This window comes from Anomaloglossus baeobatrachus, chromosome 8 (assembly GCF_048569485.1).
Source record: "Anomaloglossus baeobatrachus isolate aAnoBae1 chromosome 8, aAnoBae1.hap1, whole genome shotgun sequence".
In the NCBI taxonomy this organism is placed as follows: domain Eukaryota; kingdom Metazoa; phylum Chordata; class Amphibia; order Anura; family Aromobatidae; genus Anomaloglossus; species Anomaloglossus baeobatrachus.
In genome coordinates, this window is record NC_134360.1 from 200,726,695 (window position 1) to 200,752,136 (window position 25,442).

General features: G+C 42.4%; 1 protein-coding gene across 2 annotated transcripts in view; it reads left to right on the plus strand.

Annotated features, from left to right (window-relative positions):
* The window catches only part of DPYD (dihydropyrimidine dehydrogenase), a 1,712,944-nt gene that overhangs the window by 1,422,792 nt on the left and 264,710 nt on the right, over positions 1-25,442 (plus strand). For both annotated transcript variants that reach the window (XM_075321045.1, XM_075321044.1), the window contains exon 19: positions 7,016-7,158. In XM_075321045.1, coding sequence (XP_075177160.1) covers positions 7,016-7,158 — 143 coding nt within the window. The remainder of the gene's footprint in view (positions 1-7,015; positions 7,159-25,442) is intronic.

Genomic DNA, 25,442 nt, shown 5'->3' on the forward strand with positions numbered 1-25,442 from the left:
AAGGGTCTGAAGGACAGGACTTCAGTGAGAAAGCCACAAGCCTCAAAGGTAATAGGTAGAGATGGAATGGTGCATGATTTAAGTCAGATGTCTCTGGTAGGTTTTTCCCAAGCATCTGAGAGCTTTTAGTCTGACACTGATGACTAACTCCTTACTCTTTCACAGGGAGTTTTGCCCCAACTTTGCCGGCTGTCAGAGCGACAATGGACTTTATCCAGCTTGCATATTCTGTCACTCTATCCAATAGTTTCTCTGGTGTCTGGGATCAACACAGGCTGTCTCGGCTATCAATCTACTGTGTGCTGATTCATAGGCAGGCTAGCAAGAGTTAATCTCTGCTAGTCTCCTTGCTCCTTTAATCACATGCTGTGGGCACCTGCTCCCCTCCTGTTTATGCTGTTGGAATCCTTCTACCCATTCCATGTATAGTTTATTCTGTGTTAGCCTATGAGGTGTGTTCTCTCAGACTCTCTCTGGTGAAAGTTGTGCTTAGAGGTGCTTTTTGCTTGGTGTGGTTCTGGTGTGTACTGCTGTTTTATACTTCCTTCCTGCTCTTGTTTTCTTCTTGAATCTCTTATTGCCTTATCCTGTGTGTATGAATGGTGTGTGATAGAGTTTTAGTTTTCCATTTTCCTGTCTTTTTTGTGGTTTCAACACATTCCTGTACCATACCTCCCTGGGGAGGAGGAGAGGGAATTAGATCAGGACTAGTCAGAAGCAGAGCCAGGAAGGAGACTCTGGTTTCTCCATGATTAGGAGCATCCCTGAGAATAGGGATAGCATGGGGTCTCCTAGCTTCATGGACAACTTAGCTTAGGATAGCTTAGGAGCCTCAGTTCCCTGCTACCCCAAAGTCATTGTGACATACCCCCTCATCTAAGAGGAGAAAAATTGAGGATGGTGGAGTATCTAGAAATTCAAGGCTGTAGTCTGGCCAAGGTGACAAAACCCCCTTACCTTTTCCTGTACGAGGGGAAAAGATGTGGAGCTGCAGAAAAGGAAGTGATGGTCACAAAGTGGACTGGAGTGTTAAGCCCGCTACACACGCTTCAATATATCTCACAATCCGTCGTTGGGGTCAAGTTGTAAGTGACGCACATCCGACATCGTTTGTGAGGTATCTGCGTGTGCAGGTAACCTCAGTGACAGCTCAGCTGATCGCGCTACTCACCGCCGCTCCTATCACCTCCACGCAGCAACTGAGGTGAGTAGCGCGATCAGCTGCGCTGTCACTGAGGTTACCCGCGGCCACCGCTGGATCCCGTGACAGCGGGTAACCTCAGTGACAGCAGCTGATCGCGCGGCTGTCTTCATTACCTGCGTGGAGGTGACCGGAGCGGCTGTGTCTGCTGCAGCTCCGGTCACCTCCATGCAGCAGCGCTGGAAGCGACGCTGGAGCATCCTGGATTACGCCGGACATGGAGGGCTTTTTGGGGCTGATTAAAGTGGTGAACCAGGGTATATGTTTGTGTTTTTTATTTATAATAAAGGATTTTTTCGGGTGTGTGTGTTTTATTTACTGTAATTTACAGATTAATCATGGAGGGTGTCTCATAGATGCCTGACATGATTAATCTAGGACTTATTGGCAGCTATGGGCTGCCAATAACTCCTTATTACCCCGATTTGCCAACGCACGAGGGCAAATCGGGAAGAGCCGGGTACAGTCCCAGAACTGTCGCATATAATGTATGCGGCAATTCTGGGTGGCTGTTGGCTGATATTGTTAGGCTGGGGGGCTCCCCATAACATGGAGCTCCCCATCCTGAGAATACCAGCCTTCAGCCGTATGGCTTTATCTGGCTGGTTTTAAAATTGGGGGGAACCGCACGCCGTTTTTTTAAATTATTTAATTATTTATTTCACTACACAGTATAGACACGCCCACCGGCTGCTGTGATTGGGTGCAGTGTGACACCTGTCACTCAGAGTGGGGGCGTGTCTCACTGTAACCAATCATAGGTGCCAGTGGGCGGGGAAAGCAGGGAATACGAAATTGTTTAATGGGCGGCCGGCTTTTTCAAAACAGTAAAAGCCGCCGGAGCAGTGTGAACGCCGTGCAGTGCCGGGGATCGGGGATTGGTGAGTATGAGAGAGGGCTGCTAACTTCAGTAACTTAGGAGATTAGCGGTCACCGGTGAGTCCTTCACTGGTGACCGCTAATCAGGGCGCGACACAGACAGAGCCGCAGCATGACCGTGAAGTCGGGTGAAGTTCACCCGAGTTCATTCTGACAGTGCGGCTCTGTCTGTGTCTGCTGTCATCTGCCATTCAGCTCTGCTACATGGCTGTCTGTGTCTGCTGTTAGCGGCCATGTAGCAGAGCTGAATGGCAGATGACATAGTAAAAACGCATCCCTACACATTACACACGCTTGGCAAGTCAATAAATAAAAAAAAAAAAAGGTACCCAATGCATACGTCACAGAACACATGATCTAAAGGATCGCACACAAAATTGACCAATTTAACATAGACTACTAACGCTCGTGTGACAGCAAATGAACGACCAACGTGAAATCTCATAAGATCCCGTATGCAACCTGGGCGTGTCACATCGCAAATGCGATTGTACAACTAATTGCAACGTGTAAAGTGGGCTTTAGACTGGGTTATGCAGGGCCTCACAGGACTAGTAAGATCGGTAACAACACAGCAGGAATTGAGAATGTGTCTGAATGTGCTTTGTAGACTTGAAATGTGCTTGAAGATTTGTGCCCAAGTGAACTTGTTTTCTCCTCATTATTTGGTCCTGGTCAGCTGATGTTAGCGGCCACATGTGTCCAGGTGTTCCATGTTTCCAGTGATAGCCCAGCTACTTAGCTGACAAGTTTTTTTCAAAATTCTGCCAGTCGTAACATTCTGCTCAAGTGATGCTGTTGGGTAGCATTCCTTTGTTTGTTCTGATTTTTGCTGCTTGACTTGGACTTCCTGTGACTACCTATTTGTCTTGAATCCCTTCCTCTGTTCCGCTATCTACCTGGTATTCTGTCCTGAACTGTTACCTGACTACGTCTTAATTTACTCCCTGTTTCCAGGATGTTTCCTCCCAGTATTCTAATCCCAGACCATGACCTGACTTTAAAAACTGCAGGCTTAAGCACTAAGCGTAGCTGAGCATAGCGCTGCTCGCGCGAGTGAACTTTGCACGTACAGCAGCCGAATTTTTTTTTTCTTTTAGACGGTGTTCGGCTCGAAAACTGAACCTCAGGTTGGCTCATCTCTACACATCGTATAATGGCTCCTACAGAAGACCCAATTCAGGCTGCTAAAGGACTACTGATTGCGCTATAAAAACTGATCGTAGGTTAACTGTTTAACAGACTTTTGAAAATGTTATTGCACAGAATAATTGCTATATGATTGTTTTGCGTGCCTAGAATATCATTTGATTGGCAGCACATCTCTTGTTGACATGGGGCATTATGCTGCTGATAAGAATAATTTTAAGCTGGCATAAAATCATCTCACCTGAAAAACTAGTGTGTTACTCATTCTTTGGGCGATTGTTGCTCTTGTTGGGTCGGTTGATAATCAGTAGAGATTGCTCCTACACTCGACCACCGATTATATTATATTGTTTAAATGGTCTACTAATCATGAACACATAAAAGTGGAGGGAATTTGTAATAAACAGAAGCGGTTCTGCACTGAACCGTGCAATACCTTACAAGGAACACCTTGGAACAGCCTCAGTCCTCCTTTTTGAAGAAATGGTAATGGGTGCACGTGGACGAGGAGAGGAGATATCCAGAACAGAAGTCCATAAAGTAGAAAACCAGGGCATACACCATCCAAGATCCAGAATATGCTTTTATTCCATATAATGTGCAGGTAAATATTGAGAAGGAGAGAGCCGAGTGCAGGCCCCCCAAGAACGACGGCCGTTTCGCACCTTGTGTGCTTCTATGGGACCCGTAGAAGCACACAAGGTGCAAAACGGCCATCGTTTCTGGGGGGCCTGCACCTGGCTCTCTCATTCCCACTATTTTACCTGCACGTTATATATGGAATAAAAGTACTTTCTAGATCTTGGATGGTGTATGTCGTGGTTTTCTACTTTATGGACTTCTCTTCTCTAAAAGTGGAGGGATCTGGGCCAGAACAAAGTCTGAAGTGGTAGTGCCAGATTGGTGAGATGGAGCTTGGTGCGGATAAAACCAGGCAATATTCACAATAATATATAAAAGTAAAGTTGTATTAAAGGAAATATGTCAGCACATTTTTGCTATGTAAGCTGAGGAAAGCATGGAAAGCATGATGTAGGGGTTCAAAAACCAAAAGCAATGATGCCTCTTTTGTCTGTGTGTGTGTGTGTGTGTGTGTGTGTGTGCTATTATTTACTTAAACAAATGGCTTTATTACTCTGTGATTAACATTGCAGGACTAGAGAGCTCATAGGTAGAGCAGTCCAACACGCCCCTGCTGTGATTGACACGTGACAGTCTATGCACACCCTCTATTCAGAGCCTGGTGTGGACAAAACAGCTCCCCGTGCTCAGCTACATGCTAAAACTTAATTATTTTATTGTGTGAGAAATGGCTGCAGCCAGTAATCTATGTGATGCACCATTAGATTCAGAATCTCCTTGCCTACGTTATGTTGCTGTCAGATGAAATAGTAAAAACCTGCTGACAGATTCCCTTTAATTATTTTTTGGGTATCAACCAAATAACTTTTTTTCCATTAATCAACCTTTCTAAATAATGAAACTCAGGCTTTCCAGACCTACCACAAGTGGAAACATGCAGATATATGCCATATTGTTTTATTTACATTTTTAATATGTAAACAGTATACGCTAAACTCCTAAGCCCCCTCTAGTGGTGGCTGCTAACAGACAGGATTTTATTATTTTTTTCTTTTCTATGTAAATGCAAAACATCTTGAGCTCTGGATCGAAAGACTGGAGCTCACATCATTACAGTGCTATATTAGGATCTTAATTAGCACAGAGATTTATTTAAAGTTACTTTAATTATTTACATAGATTTTATTATTACATTTCTTTCTTTTTTTTTAAAGGTAGAATTTTGAAATATTCCAGGTTCCTGGAATTTTACCATGAGAATATGATTAGGTTATTAGGACGTTCGTGATAGCAATTGATTGTAGATGGGGAATACTATATCTTGGTATCATGTGGAACAGATAATGATCTTCTGCAGGGTTCTAACAATTCTTATCTGTCACTCCATATTCTTTTGGAGAAAATGTCATTAACAAAAGCTGTAGGGAAGCACTTAAATAACCAGTGGTTTATTGCATAAGACAATAGCATGCCTGTAGCTAGCTAAAAATATACCACTTCCTATTGGCTTATACCTATGAGGCTTTTATCTATATAGCTGTAAATGATCAGAAGCTTATTTGATTAATTTGATGTTTGATGTTTACGCACTGTTTTTTCTTTTACATCTGCCTAGATAATAACCACTGTTCAATCATTTATTTTTTACAGGTTCATAGAAGCTTTTTGATAGGGACTTATTCCACAACAATAAGGGTAGTTTCACATTTGCGTTGTTTTGACGGAAACAGGACCCGTCACAAATGCAGTAAGTTCCTTTATTTACAGTGGAAGCGCGACACCATGCGGTTGTGTGTTTCATACGCATGATATCGCGCTTCCACTGTAAATAAATGAACTTTACTGCATTTGTGACGGGTCCCGTTTCCGTCAAAACAACGCAAATGTGAAACTACCCTAAGACCTAGATATGTGTCTTTGCTTTGGATCTAACGTGGTCACAGATGAAAAGCACAAGATAACTTGAAAACATCATTTCACGATAGCTTGATGGGAGTTTTGATGCTATACGTGACTGTGGGTGTGGTCACCCAGTGGTTGTGCTGAGTATTGCAGTCTGACAAGGGTTTTGCCAACATATTGAAAAATGTATGATAAGAGATTGGCGCCCTTCATGAAATTTGTGGGTGGGCCCAAATAGACCACTTATGAGAAGATAAATTGTGACTTTCAGTCTGTATCCCCTACCTTCTGGCATTTTTAAAAAACCTCTGTACAGGCTGGCTTCCATCATGGTTAAAAAACCATAAAAAAAATGTATGCTGACACATTGCTAATATGGTTTGGTTTTCTAACCTTACCCTTTTATTAAAGGGAACCTGTCACCATATTTGGTGACTAGAAGCTGCGGCCATCATCACTGAGCTCTTATATACAGCATTCCAGGATACTGTATATAAGAACCCAGGCCGCTGTGCAGAGCATAAAAAACACTTTTATAATACTCACCTGGGGGTCTGGTCTGATGGGTGTTGCTCCTCTCCAGTCCGACGCCTTCTCTCTGCTACAATCTCCATCCTCCTTCTATCCAGTCCAGTATGGATGATGCATCCTACGTCTTCCAGCCTTGGCTGGGATGGCGCTCCTGCACAGGCGCACTTTAATCTCCACTGCTGGCGGCAGATCAAAGTACTGTAAAGCGCAGGCAGGAGGAAAGGTTAAAGACCGCCTGCGCATGCGCACTCACTACAATACTTTGATCTGCGCTGATCAGGGCAGATCAAAGTGCACCTGCGCAGGACCTCAATGCTATCTACTGTGGATAACGTAGAACATGTCATGCATATGGGCGTCAGAAAAGGGAGGACAGAAATCGTCGCAGAGAGGAGGCGTTGAACCAGAGAATATCGATACCCATCGGACCAGAACGCCCCCGAGCTGAGTATTATAAAAGTGTTTTTATGTTCTACAGCACGGACTGGGCTCCTATATTCAGTATTCTGGAATGCTTTACATAAGAGCTCACTTACGGTGGCCGCAGCTTACGGAAAAACCTGGTGACAGATTCCCTTTAAATACTACGGCTCAGTTAGGGTGGTTTCTTTTCGACCCATTGGCACCTAAAACCAAGGCCACATGAAACACTAGCTCCAACCCCAACTATTCCCCTGTGGAGCAGAGTAAAGAAATGGTGCGACAACTACAAGTAATATGGACACAAGAATATTCTTATGTCATAACGTAAAGGTTTATTTTCTGTTCTAGGCAATGCCATCAGACCAATTGCTCTCAGGGCAGTTTCTGCTATTGCCCGTGCCATCCCAGGATTTCCTATTTTAGCAACTGGTGGAATTGATTCAGCCGAGAGTGGATTGCAGTTTCTTCATAGTGGAGCTTCACTACTCCAGGTATGATATATTCTTTTTTTTTTCTATTCTAAACAATTTAGAAAACAACTTGTAAAAATTATGAAACTGGGGAGAAACAATGCATTGTGTTAACATATTCAATGGGGTTTTTTTTGCAAGATAAACAAAATGTATCCTATTTTTATAAACAGCGCCCCATCTGTCCATGGGCTATGTCTAAAATTACAGCTTAACTAGATGGTTTTCAGGGCAGAGCTCTCATACCACGCAGAGCCTGTGGACCTGTTTTGGAAGAATACTTTTTAACCATTAAAAACCACTTACATGGGTTCAGTATTTCTTTAAAAAGGATGAGATCATAGTTTACATCCGGCCACTACAGGTGGTGAGAACAGATGATCGGTGAACTGCCGGTTGTTTGTCCTCCACCAATCTAATATTGATAACGTATCATAGAGATACAGTTAGGTCCAGAAATATTTGGACAGTGACACAAGTTTTGTTATTTTAGCTGTTTACAAAAACATGTTCAGAAATACAATTATATATATGATATGGCCTGAAAGTGCACACTCCCAGCTGCAATATGAGAGTTTTCACATCCAAATCGGAGAAAGGGTTTAGGAATCATAGCTCTGTAATGCATAGCCTCCTCTTTTTCAAGGGACCAAAAGTAATTGGACAAGGGACTCTAAGGGCTGCAATTAACTCTGAAGGCGTCTCCCTCATTAACCTGTAATCAATGAAGTAGTTAAAAGGTCTGGGGTTGATTACAGGTGTGTGGTTTTGCATTTGGAAGCTGTTGCTGTGACCAGAAAACATGCGGTCTAAAGAACTCTCAATTGAAGTGAAGCAGAACATCCTGAGGCTGAAAAAAAAGAAAAAATCCATCAGAGAGATAGCAGACATGCTTGGAGTAGCAAAATCAACAGTCGGGTACATTCTGAGAAAAAAGGAATTGACTGGTGAGCTTGGGAACTCAAAAAGGCCTGGGCGTCCATGGATGACAACAGTGGTGGATGATCGCCGCATACTTTCTTTGGTGAAGAAGAACCCGTTCACAACATCAACTGAAGTCCAGAACACTCTCAGTGAAGTAGGTGTATCTGTCTCTAAGTCAACAGTAAAGAGAAGACTCCATGAAAGTAAATACAAAGGGTTCACATCTAGATGCAAACCATTCATCAATTCCAAAAATAGACAGGCCAGAGTTAAATTCGCTGAAAAACACCTCATGAAGCCAGCTCAGTTCTGGAAAAGTATTCTATGGACAGATGAGACAAAGATCAACCTGTACCAGAATGATGGGAAGAAAAAAGTTTGGAGAAGAAAGAGAATGGCACATGATCCAAGGCACACCACATCCTCTGTAAAACATGGTGGAGGCAACGTGATGGCATGGGCATGCATGGCTTTCAATGGCACTGGGTCACTTGTGTTTATTGATGACATAACAACAGACAAGAGTAGCCGGATGAATTCTGAAGTGTACCGGGATATACTTTCAGCCCAGATTCAGCCAAATGCCGCAAAGTTGATCGGACGGCGCTTCATAGTACAGATGGACAATGACCCCAAGCATACAGTCAAAGCTACCCAGGAGTTCATGAGTGCAAAAAAGTGGAACATTCTGCAAGATTCTGGTCAAGTCAATCACCAGATCTTAACCCAATTGAGCATGCATTTCACTTGCTCAAATCCAGACTTAAGACGGAAAGACCCACAAACAAGCAAGACCTGAAGGCTGCGGCTGTAAAGGCCTGGCAAAGCATTAAGAAGGAGGAAACCCAGCGTTTGGTGATGTCCATGGGTTCCAGACTGAAGGCAGTGATTGCCTCCAAAGGATTCGCAACAAAATATTGAAAATAAAAGTATTTTGTTTGGGTTTGGTTTATTTGGCCAATTACTTTTGACCTCCTAAAATGTGGAGTGTTTGTAAAGAAATGTGTACAATTCCTACAATTTCTATCAGATATTTTATTCAAACCTTCAAATTAAATGTTACAATCTGCACTTGAATTCTGTTGTAGAGGTTTCATTTCAAATCCAATGTGGTGGCATGCAGAGCCCAACTCGCGAAAATTGTGTCACTGTCCAAATATTTCTGGACCTAACTGTAGGTCATTAAGATCGATGCAATGGAAATCCAACTTATTATGATGTCCATCATTAGAAGACAAAAAGATCTTCAGTCTTTAAATAAAACAAACTCCTAAAATAATGTTAAGCTTTCGATAACCTGTCTTGTTGTACAAAAATGTTAATTTGGTTTGACAAAGGCTATCAAAAATGCACCACCAGGATTAGAATTTATCATTGAGTTAAAGCACCACTCCAGCATTTGTTTACTTCACTGCTAGAGTGATGCTTTATATGTAAGTCCCCTGCCCCCTGTCTTCATCTTTTTCCATATTCGCCTCTGTCTGTCACTGACAGTTTGTGATCTATCGGCAGTTTCAGTGTTTCATGGAGCAAGTGGGAGATCACATCTCAATACAAGTGTCATGGTTCCGATGTGCAGAGCATCTTGGAACCTGCCTGGCACCTGCATATTGAACTCCAATGGCAGGAGGAAATGAAGGTTTTAGTCATGGGAGTGGCATGATTTCAGTCACTGTTCTGTGTATGGAGTGCAGCAACTGTAACCGGGCCTTCCCGCACTGAATAACAGTAAAGGATACTTTACACACAACGATATCGCTAACGATGTATCGTCAGGGTCACGGTGTTCGTGACGCACATCCGGCGCCGTTAGCGATATCATTGTGTGTGACTAAAAGGAGCGATGATCAACGATCGCAAAAACATCAAAAATCGTTTATCGTTGACACATCGCTCCTTTTCATAATTTTGTTGGTGGTGCGTGTCGCTGGTTGTTCGTCGTTCCTGCAGCACCCCACATCGCTATGTGTGACACCGCAGGAACGATGAACAGCATCCTGCCTGCGTCCACCGGAAAGGAGGAAGGAAGGAGGTGGGCGGCATGTTCCGGCCGCTCATCCCCTCCCCTCCTCCTCTATTGGGCACCTGTTTTGTGACGCCGCTGTGACGCCAAACACACCTCCCCCTTGAAGAAGGGATTGTTCAGCAGCAACAGCGACGTCGCTGAACAGGTATGTGCATGTGACGCTGCCGTAGCGATATTGTTCGCTACAGCATCGATCACCACATATCGCACAAACAACGGGAGCGGGTGCTATTGCTCGCGACATCGCTAGCAATCGCTAGCGATATCGCAGCGTGTAAAGCACCCTTTACTCAGCATTAGAATCAGCTATCAGTCAATGGGGGGAGTGTGGTTACAACCGCTGCTCTCTATAACCGAGCAGTGACTGAACCTGTGCCACACCACCCTGATGATTAAAACCCGAATGCTGCCGGGAGGAATAAAGGATTTTTCCACTCAACAGTGGAGTTTAATGTGCAGGTAGTGGGCAGATTTTAAATGCTATTAACTCACAGACTAACCCCATATCAACCCCATTTCTGCAGGTTATTAGCATTTTTTTCACATGACAGGTTCTCTTTAAGAAAAATTAGCTTAGACTTTTTTATTATATGAAACAAAATTATACGTACAGTTTTATTGTCCAAGACCCCTGCATCACTAATAATAATAATAATTATAAAATAAATTATGATAGACCTCTAAAAATATTAGTTATCAACTAGAAATGAGCGAATTGGATTGATGCAAATCAAATTTTTCAAAAAATTGAATTCTTTTGAATTTGAATTTTGTTTATGATTCCTGTTGTGTGAATTAAGGAAATAAGCAAAATGCACTGGGTGACGCTGCTAATATGTAGATGTCTAGGAAAGGGTAAAAGCAAAAAATGTTTCCCTTGCTGCCGCGCTTGTCTACGGTGGTTCCTTCCAGAGTTTTCTATACTTCAGTACCACACATTTGATTTTTCAGCTTTTTCGGCACAGAGGGAGCTACATGGTGTACCTAATGTTTATTATGCTAATTAAGCCATGCCTAAAAGATACCACAATATTGAACATTCAATTCACATCTAATAACTTAGATATTTGCCAAATTCAGTCATCATTTCCATCAACCCATAACTACCATTTTATCAATATTTCTTCTTTATATCTTGCCATCATGAGGATTAGGTATCAACAACTAAATCAATCTAGACCACCTGGAGTATTAAAGCAACCCATGTAACGCCTCCTTCACATGTCAATGATTCCGGTACGTTTGTCGCCATTTTTATATGTACTGGAATCAAGGACATACATAGATAGATTAAAATCAATGGGTATGTGCACACATCAGTGATTTCTCACTGACCGTGTGTCCATGCAGCACTCATGCGTGTCCATGTGTTCCGCATGGAGATCAGTCCGTTTTTCTCCGGCAGCACTGATGTCACATAGACCACAAAGTGATGGGATCAGTGTAACACATACCGGAGAAAACATACTGTCTGTGAAATAAAATGATTTTCTATACTCACCTGTCTCCAGCACTGCTGTCTTCGGTGCTGCTGTCACTTGCTTCAGGGCCCACTCATTATGTTCATTGCATAATCACTGCACCGCGGACCTGGAAGCACGTGTAACTGCAGGGTCGGAGACCTAAGCACCACGGACAGCAGTGGTGGGGAAAGGTGAGTATAAAGTTCCTGATCTCCATATGCTATCACATATAGCACACGGAGAACACACGTGTGCCAAAATCACGGCACATGGAGGGTCATACGCACCTTTAAAACATCAGTGAAAAAGTTTGTGCTTTTCATGGACACATGAAAGAGGTCTAAGATGTATGTTGTAATTTATGTAGCTAATTGGCAAACTCGTAAATTGAGGGACATTTTCCTGCCTTGGTTGAGACGTCCAAAGCATTCAACAACCCTCCCCATTAAAAATCCAACATTACCTCTCTACCATATTGTAAAAATATATAGCCCTTGTGATGACTTTTGTACATGTATCAGACATATCCACACATTTGTGACCTCTATGATAACTTAAATCTTGCTAAACGCATGCCAAAATCCTTAACACTCCCACCAGTAGGAGATAAATATTTCATGATTATAATTACAGCTTTCCGTAGGTTGTTGCACAGCGCTGAAGCTTAATACATACCTCTGGAGCTTATAACGAGGCAATGAGCGTTGATTTTCTTAGGGTTTAATGTGACATGCAATGTATACAGTGAATATTTAACCAGGTCATTATTACTTATTTCCATAATTGCTTGATATAATATCTCCCCCAAGGTGTCTTACTTGGCCTTGCTAAATGCTTGATAAAGTGTAAGCATTTGATTAAAGCATCAAGGGCAGCGTGAAATGCGGCACCACCCTGCAGTAAGACATATTACTCTATATTATTCATATAATTAAAAGATGCTAACATAAGGTATATTCCCATTGTTGCATACACACCAGAAACTCACTGTATATAATCTAAACTTACTTTGCTAAAACAATTATATTTAAGAAAATGTACAATAATGTATTTTTTTTTGTTTCAATAATTAAGATATAAATATACTTTTTTTTTAAATAGTGTGGCACAATAAAGTAAAGCACAGGTAGTCTATTGCAACCAATCAGATTTTACTTTTTTTGCACCAGTTTTGATAAATCCTTCCCAATTTGGTTATTTCTTTATTAAATGGTTATTTATTTTTAATTTTCCATAGCAGCTGCCATAGTTGTGGTATGCTCTTTTTTACTGCACTGTCTCTACATCTAAGCATCTAAGGGTGCATTCAGGCATCAGTGTAGATCAGTCCAAGACAGGGGTGTAACTAGAAATCATGTGGCACAATAGCAGAGGTTTTAGTTGAGTGCTCCACTCCCGCCCCAAAAGAAAACAATATTTGGTTGGGTCACAGAGATGAGTGAACCTTAGGCTCGGGGCTCGGGCTCGGAAAAGGACATGAAAATCAACCAAGTGAGTATCGCGCTGTGCTCATGTCTGAGTGTTGCCTTACATTGCACGAGCGGTGTGTACTGTTTATTCTACTAAAATTAGCGCACTAAGATGCGTAGTTCACGGAGAATTATATAAAAAAAATAACACCGCCTGCACACCTCCAGAAATGTTTTGCTATAGGCCAAAAGCAAAACATTCCCGGAGGTCAGTGGGTGGTGTAAGTGAAAAGAAATAAACATAGCTTCTCATAAGCGAGATCAGATACCCACCCTTTGCACTGATACATAGCTTCTCATAAGCCAGATCAGATACCCACACTTTGCACTGACAATTCGGATTCTGATCTGGTATAACTCCTAAGTCTTATGAAAAGGCTTGTTTAAAAAGCCACTTTTAACTTTTAGAATTACTACTTCCAATATGTGGTGCTAGGGTTTTTCTCCTTCCTGACTGGAGGGACAATTTGAAGAAATAAACAGAAACAAAACACAACAAAAAACATTTTTTTGAAATGAAATACAAAAAACACCCACCGTCACCAATTTATTAACCCTCAAAACATCCAGGTCCGAAGTAATCCGCATAAGGTCCCATGATAATTCCAGCTCTACTACATCTGAAGTAACAGCGAGCGGCCATGGAACATGACTGCCCACTGTGAGCTTCAGGCAGAAAATGAGCAGCAGATATGAGCAGTGACCTCACTCAGGTTATTTGCGGTCACAGTTGGAGGTTCCCACGGTCCTTCACCTGTGAACCTGACATCAGGTGACCTCAGTAAAATCAGTGACCTCAACTCAGGTGAAGTCACTGAGTTCACAGACCTGCGTCTCCTGGCAGAAGCCACTTTCACTTTTTTTTCCAAAAGATGTAGATTTGTTGCTGAAATTTCAACAGCATATTGCCGCAACCAATCGACATCTCTTGGCAAAAGAACGCATCACTATAGCATCATAACACATGCTGTTTTGATACTTTTTTTGCCAGGAGTTGTAGATTGGGTGCATGAATATAGTTTAAAAATGTCATCACCAAATTTGCATCTCTTGGCCCAAAAATGAAGAAACCCCCCCCTCCGGTTTTAATGCCGTTTCAATGTGGTTTTCTGTCAGGAGGTGCAAATTTGGTGCTGAAATGTCTGCAACAGATTTCAGCACCAAATTTGCACCTCCTGGCAGAAAACTGCACCAAAATGGCGTCAGAACTGTTTTTTTTGCATTTTTGGGCCAAGAGATGCAAATTTTTAGGCTGCTATTTGTAGGTTGGGTGGGGGGCACTAACTATTGGTCTCCCCAGCCTGAGAATACCAGCCCCCAGCTGTCAACTTTATCATGACTGGGTATCAAAATGTGGGGAACCGCATGTCGTTTTTTTAAATTATTTTTCAAAATCATTTTAAAAAAGCCACATGGGTCCCTCTTATTTTGATACACAGCCAAGATAAGCACATGGCTAGGTGCTGCAGGCTGTAGCCATATGATTCATCTGTGCTGGGTATCATAATATGGGGGGACCCTGCGCCAATTTTTTTTATTTATTTTTACACCACTATAGGGACACACAGAGTGTGCGATTGCAAGCAGTCAGACACGCTGTCATACATGGTGGGGCGCGCTCTGACTGCAACCAATCACAGACACTGGGACTGCCAGTGGGTGGGGGAAGCAGTGCATATGCATGAGGTTAATGAGCGGCCCCAGAAGTAATGTTACCGCCATGCAGGAGACTCGGTAAGTATAACATGCCTTCTTTAATGTCACTAGTCCTTTCTACTACCATTTAATGCTCATGAGTTGGGTCCCCATAGACTTATATTGGGATCAGTTTCCAGCCAGATATCCAGAATTAAATCTGGGCCCAAACCAGTGTTTCAAAAAAATCGGCTTCGACTTGCCAATTCTGGATATCTGCAGGTTCGTCCATCACTGCCCATGACTTGCTATGAGAGTACATCATGAGTCATCTCCTTGCCTTCGACGTGGGCTTGAATGATTCAGTCTGCCTCTAACAGCCGCAAGTGAAGCAGCACTCTGCCTGAAGCTGTTAACCTGGTAAACGCAGCAGCATTTAACGTGCACCAGCAGGGGGTTGCGCTCTTCTGACCCCTCATCATCACTCATGCAACACGATCGCCGGATGCTGATGAGTTGTCACGGCAGTCAGGGGTCGGTTGTTGACCTCTGTGTCTGTTATCTCAGTACTCCTATGAAAACCAGCCCATGGCCGATGTTCATAGGAGACTGTAATTTCTTCAATAAACCGCAATGCTGTGGCATTGATGTACATACAAGTGATTAGATTATTGCAAGTTCAAGTCCCTTAAGAGAACTATTAAATGCAGTGCAAAGTAGAAAAAAATGTTTTAAAAAATATGAAGAAATTAAAATATAAAAATTCAAATCACCCTCTTTTACCACATTAAAAATTAAAAAAGTGCACATATTTGGTATTACAGCATTAGTTAAAGTCTAATCTATCAAAATAAATTAAAAAAAATAAAACAAATAAATTAATTCGATCAGAAAACAGCGGAATAAAAAAACATCAGCACGCCAGAATTATAGTTTTTGGCCACTGCAACAATAGAAAAAAATGTAATAACAGGCGACCAAAACATCATATATACCCAAAAATAATATCAATAAAAACATCAGATTGGGGAATAAAAATCAAGACCTCATATATCCTTAGATCTCAAATATTGAAAATGTTATGGCGCTAGGAAAGTCGTGAAAAAAGCAAGATTTTTTTTCAAAATTTCAGAATTTATTTTTACCACTTACCGGTAATTAAAACAACAAGTGCGCATGTTTGGTATCCACATAATCATACGCATATGGATAATTATACTGCCAGGTCAGTTTATGGCAAAATGGACACTATACATAAAACAAAGACTAAAAAACAATTGCAGAATTTCTCTATTCTTGCTATTTTGCCACACTTGGATTTTTTTCCCCATCTACCATTACATCAAATGATTAAAAGAATGAAATAATTCAAAAGTACAACTCATTCTGCAAAAAACAAAACCTCACACTGCTATACAGAAGGAAAAATAAAAAAGCTGTGGCTCTTGGAATAAGGTGAAGACAGATTTAAAGCACAAAAACAAAAAAATCTCCTGGTCCTTAAGGGTTAAAAACAGGTGCTGCTATATGTCACCAAATGGATCTGTGTGCAAACTGTGCTAATAATAAGAATATGGATAAGAATAAGTAGAGCAATCAGTCTCAGGTCCTCTTCACATGTACGTGTTTCCGGTACATGTGGATGGTAATCTTTTGACCTATGGTGACCTATTGTGACCTATGGTGATCTTCACATGTCCGTGTAAACCACATGGAGATTTGTCCAGTTTTTTTTAAGCAGCATGGATGACAAGGGCCAATACAAGGCTTTGGGTCCATGAAAAACATAACATACAGTACAGACCAAAAGTTTGGACACACCTTCTCATTCAAAGAGTTTTCGTTATTTTCATGACTCTGAAAATTGTAGATTCAAATTGAAGGCATCAAAACTATGAATTAACACATGTGGAATGAAATACTTAACAAAAAAGTGGGAAACAACTGAAAATATGTCTTATATTCTAGGTTCTTCAAAGTAGCCACCTTTTGCTTTGATTACACTCTTGGCATTCTCTTGATGAGCTTCAAGAGGTAGTCACTGTAAATTGTTCTCACTTCACAGGTGTGCCCTGTCAGATTTAATAAGTGGGATTTCTTGACTTATAAATGGGGTGAGGACCATCAGTTGTGTTGTGCAGAAGTCTGGTGGATACACAGCTGATAATCCTACTGAATAGACTGTTAGAATTTATATTATGGCAAGAAAAAAGCAGCTAAATAAAGAAAAATGAGTGGCCATCATTACTTTAACAAATGAAGTTCAGTCAGTCCAAAAAATTGGGAAACCTTGAAAGGGTCCCCAAGTGTAGTGGGAAAAACCATCAAACTCTACAAAGAAACTGTCTCACATGAGGACCACCCCAGGAAAGGAAGACCAAGAGTCACCTCTGCTGTGGAGGATAAGTTTATCTGAGTCACCAGCCTCAGAAATCGCAGGTTAACAGCAGCTCAAATTAGAGACGGGGTCAATGCCACACAGAGTTCTAGCAGCAGACACATGTATAAAACAACTGTTAAGAGGAGACTTTGTGCAGCAGGCCTTCATGGTAAAATAGCTACTAGGAAACCACTACTAAGGACAGGAAACAAGCAGAAGAGACTTGTTTGGGGTGAAGAACACAAGGAATGGACATTAGACCAGTGAAAATCTGTGCTTTGGTCTGATGAGTCCAAATTTCAAATCTTTGGATCCAACCACCATGTCTTTGTGCAACGCAGAAAAGGTGAACAGATGGACTCTACATGCCTGGTTCCCACCGTGAAGCATGGATGAGGAGGTGTGATGGTGTGGGGAGGCTTTGCTAGTGATACTGTTGGGGATTTATTCAAAACTGAAGGCATACTGAACCAGCATGGCTGCAACAGCATCTTGCAGCGGCATGCTATTCCATCTGGTTTGCGTTTAGTTGGACCATCATTTATTTTTCAACAGGACCCCAAACACACTTCCAGGCTGTATAAGGGCTATTTGACTAAGAAGGAGAGTGATGGAGTGCTACACCAGATGACCTGACCTCCACAGTTACCAGACCTGAACCCAATCGAGATGGTTTGGGGTGAGCTGGACCGCAGAGTGAAGGCAAAAGGGCCAACAAGTGCTAAGCATCTCTGGGAACTCTTTCAAGACTGTTGGAAGACCATTTCCGGTGACTGCCTCTTGAAGCTCATCAATGCCTTCAATGTGAATCTACAATGTTCAGAGTCATGAAAATAAAGAAAACTCTTTGAATGAGAAGGTGTGTCCAAACTTTTGGCCTTTACTGTACATGTCCTCTACGTATTTAACATTGCAAATAATAGAAGAATCTTTGTAATTTCATTCAGTCTTTATCCATACTGGAAAAACAAAGATGACACACTGATGGAAAAGACTAACAACATCATATTTTTTTTACACACATATGTAAAGGGAGCATAACACACTCAGGTAATATAGATTTAGAACACTTACATGCACTGTCATAGGTAATGTGATGTCCCTGCATCCCCCACGCATGTTGCAGTTGTGTAAACCTATTCTCAACCTTCCTTTCCTAAGCTGTTTCCCTACAGTTCACAGAGCTTGGAGAGTCAAAACGTCTTGAAAAAGTGTTGTTATCTACCTGCACCTATACTTGTTGTTCAAGTTTAGCTATGTTTTGTGTATTCCCACAACTTCAAATTAATCAGCAAGCATTGACAACTAGCCGATGCTTGCGATGCCGAGCGCGATAGTCCCCGCCCCCGACGCACATGCGATATCTTGTGATAACTACCGTAGCGAACATTATCGCTACGGCAGCTTCACACGCACTTACCTGCCCTGCGATGTCGCTCTGGCCGGCAACCTGCCTCCTTCCTAAGGGGGCGGGTCGTGCGGCATCACAGCAACGTCACACGGCAGGCGGCCAATAGGAGCGGAGGGGCGGAGATGAACGGGACCTTAAACATCCTGCCCACCTTCTTCCTTCCGCATTGCAGCTGGGACGCAGGTAAGGTGATGTTCCTCGCTCCTACGGCTTCACACACAGCGATGTGTGCTGCCTGCTGGAACGAGGAACTACATCGTACCGTCGCTGCTGTGAAATTATGGAAATGTCGGACCCTACACCGATCATACGATAATGACGCTTTTGCGCTCGTTAATCGTATGTAAAAGGATTTACATACTGCGATGTTGACAGCGTCGCCGGATGTGCGTCACTTTCGATTTGACCCCACCGACATCGCACCTGCGATGTCGTAGTGTGCAAAGTACCCCTAAGAATGGCTGATTGGCAGGGGTGCTGGGAGTCTGACCTCAGCCAATCAGACATTGATAATCTCTCTTAAGGATAGCCATAAATGTAAAAGTATGGGGCAACCTCTTTAAGCATAAGATCAGGTCTGGAAGCAGACAGGAATCAAGGATAGGGTACAAGCAGAGTCAGAAATAGGAAGACAATAAGGAAATAGAAATGTGCAAAAAAATACTAAATATCCTTATTCCTTAGGCTTTAATACTTAGTCTTATTCATCCTACTCCCAAAGTGCTACACTTTTCATTACAGAATGATGCTTATATTCAAAGCAATATAACGTTTGTAAATAAATTAGCAAACTTAAAATAAAATTACATGATAAAACATATAAGAAGATAAATCCTCCATTTATTACATTAAAAATAGGATGTCTAAGAATGAGAACCCACAGAAAGCAGCGGCATCACATATTGCAATTAACAACATTTAAACTAATGTTGTGTCACCCAGACCTTTTTGTTGCAGTATGCTAGATCTCAGCTCAGTAATTAACTTTTGCATAATAAATACATACTACATTAATTACAGTCCCTGAAAGGAGTATGTGTGAGTTACAGCTATTATGCATTGCCTCCTATTTTCTAACTTAAATTTAACTCCTTAAGATGCGATAACTAATTTCTTAATTTAAAGTGTACAAAGCTGCACTAAGATGATTTCAAAATTGGAGATCCAAGACGATTACGCAACCAATAAAATAATTTTAGTATTTATTTTGTTGCAGACATATGTGAATTTATAGAATTGTCCTTTCTTATTAAAAAACTGATGTAATGTGAGTTGTATCAAATGAGATGTTAAATAAACCTTAAAATTTGAAAATACACATTCAATGGATGCCTCAAAGGCCGCCATCTGTTGGCCATCCAACACTCATAGCCTCCTATATAAAGAAAACGACGCCTTTTGTTTTACTGGATGAAGCAATATTTTCTTGAATTAGTAGAAGTTATGTTGAGACAGCATCAAGGTCCAATACCTTGGGTATGCACTAAAGGGTGTTTTACACGCTGTGACATCACTATCGATATATTGTCGGGGTCACGTCGTTAGTGGCGCACATCCGGCGCCGTTAGCGACATCGCAGTGTGTGACACCAAGGAGCGACGATCAACGATCGCAAAAACGTCCAAAATCGTTGATCGTTGACACGTCGCTCGTTTTCATAATATCGTTGGTGGTGCATGCCACTGGTTGTTCATCGCTATGTGTGACGCCTCAGGAACGACGAACATCTCCTTACTTGCGTCCACCGGCAATGCGGAAGGATGGACGTGGGCGGCATGTTCCGGCCACTCATCTCTGCCCCTCCTCTGCTATTGGGCGGCCACTGTGACGTCGCTATGACGCTGAACGCACCTCCCCCTGTAAGGAGGGATTGTTCGGCGGTCACAGCGATGTCGCTAAACAGGTATGTGCGTGTGACGCTGCCGTAGAGATAATGTTCGCTACGGCAGTGATCACCAAATGTCACACTAATGATGGGGGAGGGTGCTATCGCTCGCGACATCACTAGCAATCGCTAGCGATGTCGCAGCGTGTAAAGCACCCCTAACCCTAAATGTGGGGTGATCCATTTTTCAAAGCAATGTCCAAAGGAAACAATGTGGCTTCAGCATCCAATAATGATCACCGTGCTTTACTATGGCATCATCAATTCAGAAAAATTGCAGCAATGTTTCCATTCCTAGTATATATCTGAGTTTATGGCTTTCATCATTTGATATCACAAACAAATAAGTTGATCATTATTGGATATTGAAGTCATCTTCTTCACTTGGTCTGAATTTATATTGTGACAACATATAAAATGTAACCTCTTTACGACCAAGGACATACTGGTACGTTCTTGGTTGCCTCCCCCTGGTTAACACGAGGTCCGGCAATGAGCCTGCGGTAATCCCTGCACATCTCTGATCTGATCAGCAGGGATGTGTGGCAAACAGGCGCAGGTGGATCGCAGATCCACCTGTGTCTGTTAACCCGTTAGTATTTGACAGCATGATTTAAATGGCCATGGTGGGGTTCATGGGGCACCTTGGTGTTTCCATCATAGTGTGGGGTCAGTTGAAATCCATTAAAATCCCACTATTAACCTGTGATAGCAGGATTTAACATGCACCAGAGGGGTAGTTTGTCTTTCCTTCCACCATTGGTGGCCCACTGATGTGATCATGGGGCACCGATGGGTAGTCAGGACATCCAGGGGTCAGCTGATGACCCTTGTGTCTGTCAATACAATCCTCCTGTGAAGGCCGGCTGCGAGCCCACTCTTTGGGCCCACTGCAAATAATTCATTACCCTTATTCACATATTTACCCATGCTTCTATATAATAATAATTTGGGTAGTTTGTTAAATTAGTGATTAGATGCTGTCTCTGTGTGGAAATAGGGAATCAAGTGTAATGTGCCAACTACTGCTCCAATAGGAAGATGGGGAACCACTCCTCCAAAGTGGCCTTCCAGGGAATTCACCTGTTCACCGGTAGGACAGTCCAACTCTGACCACACTTTTAACACTAGAACTACTGGACTCGTGACACCTATATAGAAATACATGGCGCAAAGTAGTCAAAATGACTACCTCAGTAGTTCTAGTGTTAAGTGATGGCATTGTTCTGGACTTTTGAAAATATTTTCTTACATATTATTATTAATCCTGTGAAGAAAGGCTAAAAAGAACTAGGGATGTTTAGGTTGAAAAAGAAAAGGCTGAGAGAGGCTTAATAGCGGTTTATAAATATTTGAAAGAAGGTCACAATGCAGAAGGAACTACCCTATTCTCATTAGCAGAAGGAAGCACAAGAAGCAATGGGATGGAGATTCAGATTAGACATTAGGAAAAACTTTCTGACAGTGAGAGCAGTCAGAGAGTGGAACAGGCTACCACAGGAGATGGTGAGCTCTCCATCAATGGAAATCTTCAAGCGGAAGCTGGATAAACATCTAGCTGGGATGATTTAGGAAAGCCTACACTCGCAGGGAGTTTGACCCGATAGCCCTTGAGGTCTCTTCCAACTCTACCATTCTATGATTCTATGATTCTATGATTCCTGATAGGACTCTCTCATACATAAAACTAATATTTCCAATGAAAGAGCTAATACACCACCAGAGAGATCAGCTTCTTTCTAAACATGTCGTCCCTTGTTCCCGTTCTCTTTCTCTATTTCTATAAAGTCATATACCCTATTTTTCGGATTATAAGATGCACTTTTCCTCCCAAAACTTTGGAAGGAAAATGAGGGGTGTGTTTTAAAATCCAAATGTAGCTCACCAGGGGTGGTGGAGAGGGGTCACAGGAGGTGGTGGCAATGCGCTGTACTGCTCTGTGCCAAGGCTGCGGGGCTCTGTGTGGCAGGGATCTGTGCCGCCAGTGGTGGGGCTCTGTGGGGGTGAAACTGCAGGGCTATCTGCAGCCTGTTGTGGCAGGCATCTGTGCGGTATGCGGTGGCGGTGGGCATCTGTGCGGCTGGCACTTGCGGTCGACAACTGTGCAGCCTGCGTTGGCGGGCACTTGTGCAGCATGCGGCAGCGGACATCTATGCAGCCGGCGGTGGCAGGCATCTGTGCGGCCGGCGGCGGGCATCTGTGCAGCTGACGGTGGCAAGCATCAGTACGGCCGGCGGTGGTGACGGCGGGCATCTGTGCGGCCGGCGGTGGCAGGCTTCTGTGCGGATGGCGGTGGCAGGCATGTGTGCGGCTGGCGGTGGGCATCTGTGTAGCTGGTGGTGGCAGGCATGTGTGCGGCCAGCGGTAATGACGGCGGGCATCTATGCGGCCGGCAGTGGCGGCGGGAATCCATGCGGCCAGCGGTGGCGGCGGACATCTATGCGGCTAGCACAGTGAGTACTTCAAATAATGGCACCCAGAGACGGCGCATGTGCAGATGGAGATCTCAGCTCAAGCTCTCATTAGCACATGCACCGACTCTGGCCTCCATTTCTTTGGAGCACCAGCACAGAGCAGAGCTTGGTACCCCAGAATGAAGCAATGCCCAGTGCCCCACCAAAGAGCAGAGCCCGCAGCTGCAAGACAGAACAGTGCCGCAGTGAGTATCTGGGCCACCTACTGCACAACCCACAGCAACGCCTACTCCAGCATTGCCCCTGCCTCCTGTGACCACCGCTGCCGCCCTCCTCTGGTAAGACACCACTGTATTATAAAACGGACCCCATGTTTTTTTTCCCTTGTTTTTCTAAATTTGGGGCGAGTCTTATAATCCAGTGCATCTTATAATATGAAAAATACGGTACATCTTATTTCGTTCTGTTTTTTTTTACTATATATCCATTTTTTTGTAAAACCATAATAACAAAATAAATCCACGTTTCATCTTTATCCATGTTCTATGCACTACACATAATTGTCTGTGTCTTACCTTATTACAGATAAATCTCAATAATTTCTTTGATCTTATGAAGGGTTTTTTGTAGCATCTAGATACCTTTCAAAGATCATAATTACGAGTCAGACGTTTTCTCTCCGTAGGAAATTAAAAATTGAGGTCATTAATGTATGAAGCACATCTAAAAGGGAAAATATGTTGCAGAAAAAGTAATGAAGGGACAAAAAAATGAAAGTAGTATTAGTGCATAGATGCATTAAGATTTAACTGCAGATCAATAGTATGTTGGTAATGTATCTGCACTACAGCATTAATTTGCAATTAGAACAATTTGTCTGATCCACTTTCCATTGTAAATTGACATGGCTAGGAGCAAGACGAGAAGGAAAAATAGTAATTCACCAAAATGAGTGCATAATATACAATCAGGGAGGCAAATGACTTTAACCTCATGTATACAGTCTTTTTTGTTACTTTTGCAGCATGGTATTTCTGTCTGTTTTTCTCTATATATGAAATATTAATGTGGCAAATTACCTTCCAATCAATATTGAATTATGTTCTACAATTACATAAATGAACTCTGAAAACTAACCAATAACTCATCACAAAACTATGGCTATAGAGTCTAAAAACGTCAGTTTTACGCATGTGAATATACTCAAGTGTTGATGCGAGGTTTTGCTATTATTGTTTACTTATTTGCAAATTATTGTTTCATAGAATCATAGAATGGTAGAGTTGGAAGGGATCTCAACGGCCATCAGGTTGGGTTTCTGAAGTTGTACGGCATTCATTATTTGTGGGATAATAACTATTTTGTCTGAAACAATATTATCCAACCTTATAAGGCTGGGTTTAGATGGGCAAATTTATTCTACTGGAATTAAATTCTACTAACATTTTACAAAAATCAGTATTCTACAGAATACAGATTTTTGGTAATTCTGTCTTTTCAAATATAGTAAAATGATGGAAATAATGTTTTTTTAAAAAAAAGAAAACTATTGAAATTCGAGTTCAGCCGGAATTTAGATAAAGTTTGTTTCAGAACCCGGACTTCACCTCAACCCCTATAGAAGTCACTGATTGGCAATTTGGCTCTGAGCCCACATACAGCCAGCCATAAACAGATCACTTCCGGGAGCGGGTGGACGAAGTTTTTCCATTTTTTTTGGTGCACACTACATCTGTTCACACTGTTGTTACCCCCAGTGTGAGCCATTTGAACACTACAAGCGGCTGAGGACCGAGCGTACCTGAGCACAGCAATGCTCAAGAGAGTGGTTAGCATTAGGGATGATTGAATACCGCAAATATTCGGCAACGCCCATATTTGCCAAATAGGTCGCCGCTATTCGACGATTTGCAAATATTCGATGTGCAATGTAAGTCTATGGGAAACCCGAATAGTTGCCGAATAGCAACTATTCGGGCTTCTCATAGACTTACATTGCGCATCGAATATTCGCATAGCGGCGAACTATTCGTCAGATATTCACAAAGCCGAATATTGCCGAATATTTGTGATATTCGATCATCCCTAGTTAGCATACATAAAGTACATAAACTCCAAACTCGAGCACTGTTTTTTCTCTAAAATCTGTGCTCAGAACGAACATCAAACTTTACTTTATCTCTAAATGATGGCTTTTCATACCTCCAATGCACACTGAAACCGAAGACCTCTTTATTAGAGTTGAGCGTGGTTCGCGGTTCGAGGTTCTCCAGTTCTAGGCGCGAGTGATTTTGGGGCCTGTTCTAGATCGAACTAGAACTCGAGCTTTTTGCAAAAGCTCGATAGTTCTAGAAACGTTCGAGAATGGTTCTAGCAGCAAAAAAACAGCTAATTCCTAGCTGGCTTTCCGCTGTAATAGTGTAAGTCACTCTGTGACTCACACTATTATGAAATTTCAGTGTATAGTGTGCGGGAACAGCGCCTTCAGATCACTGCTGTTTGTATAATGGCGATCGCCATTTTTTTTTTTTCCTTGTCTTCCTTTCCTAAGCGCACGCGTGTAGTGGGGAGGGCCATTATGTCAGCCAATCCCAGACACACACACAGCTAAGTGGACTTTTAGCCAGAGAAGCAACGGCATGTGTGATAGGATGTCCATGTCACATGTCCCTGCATTATAAAAACGAGTATCTGCCCA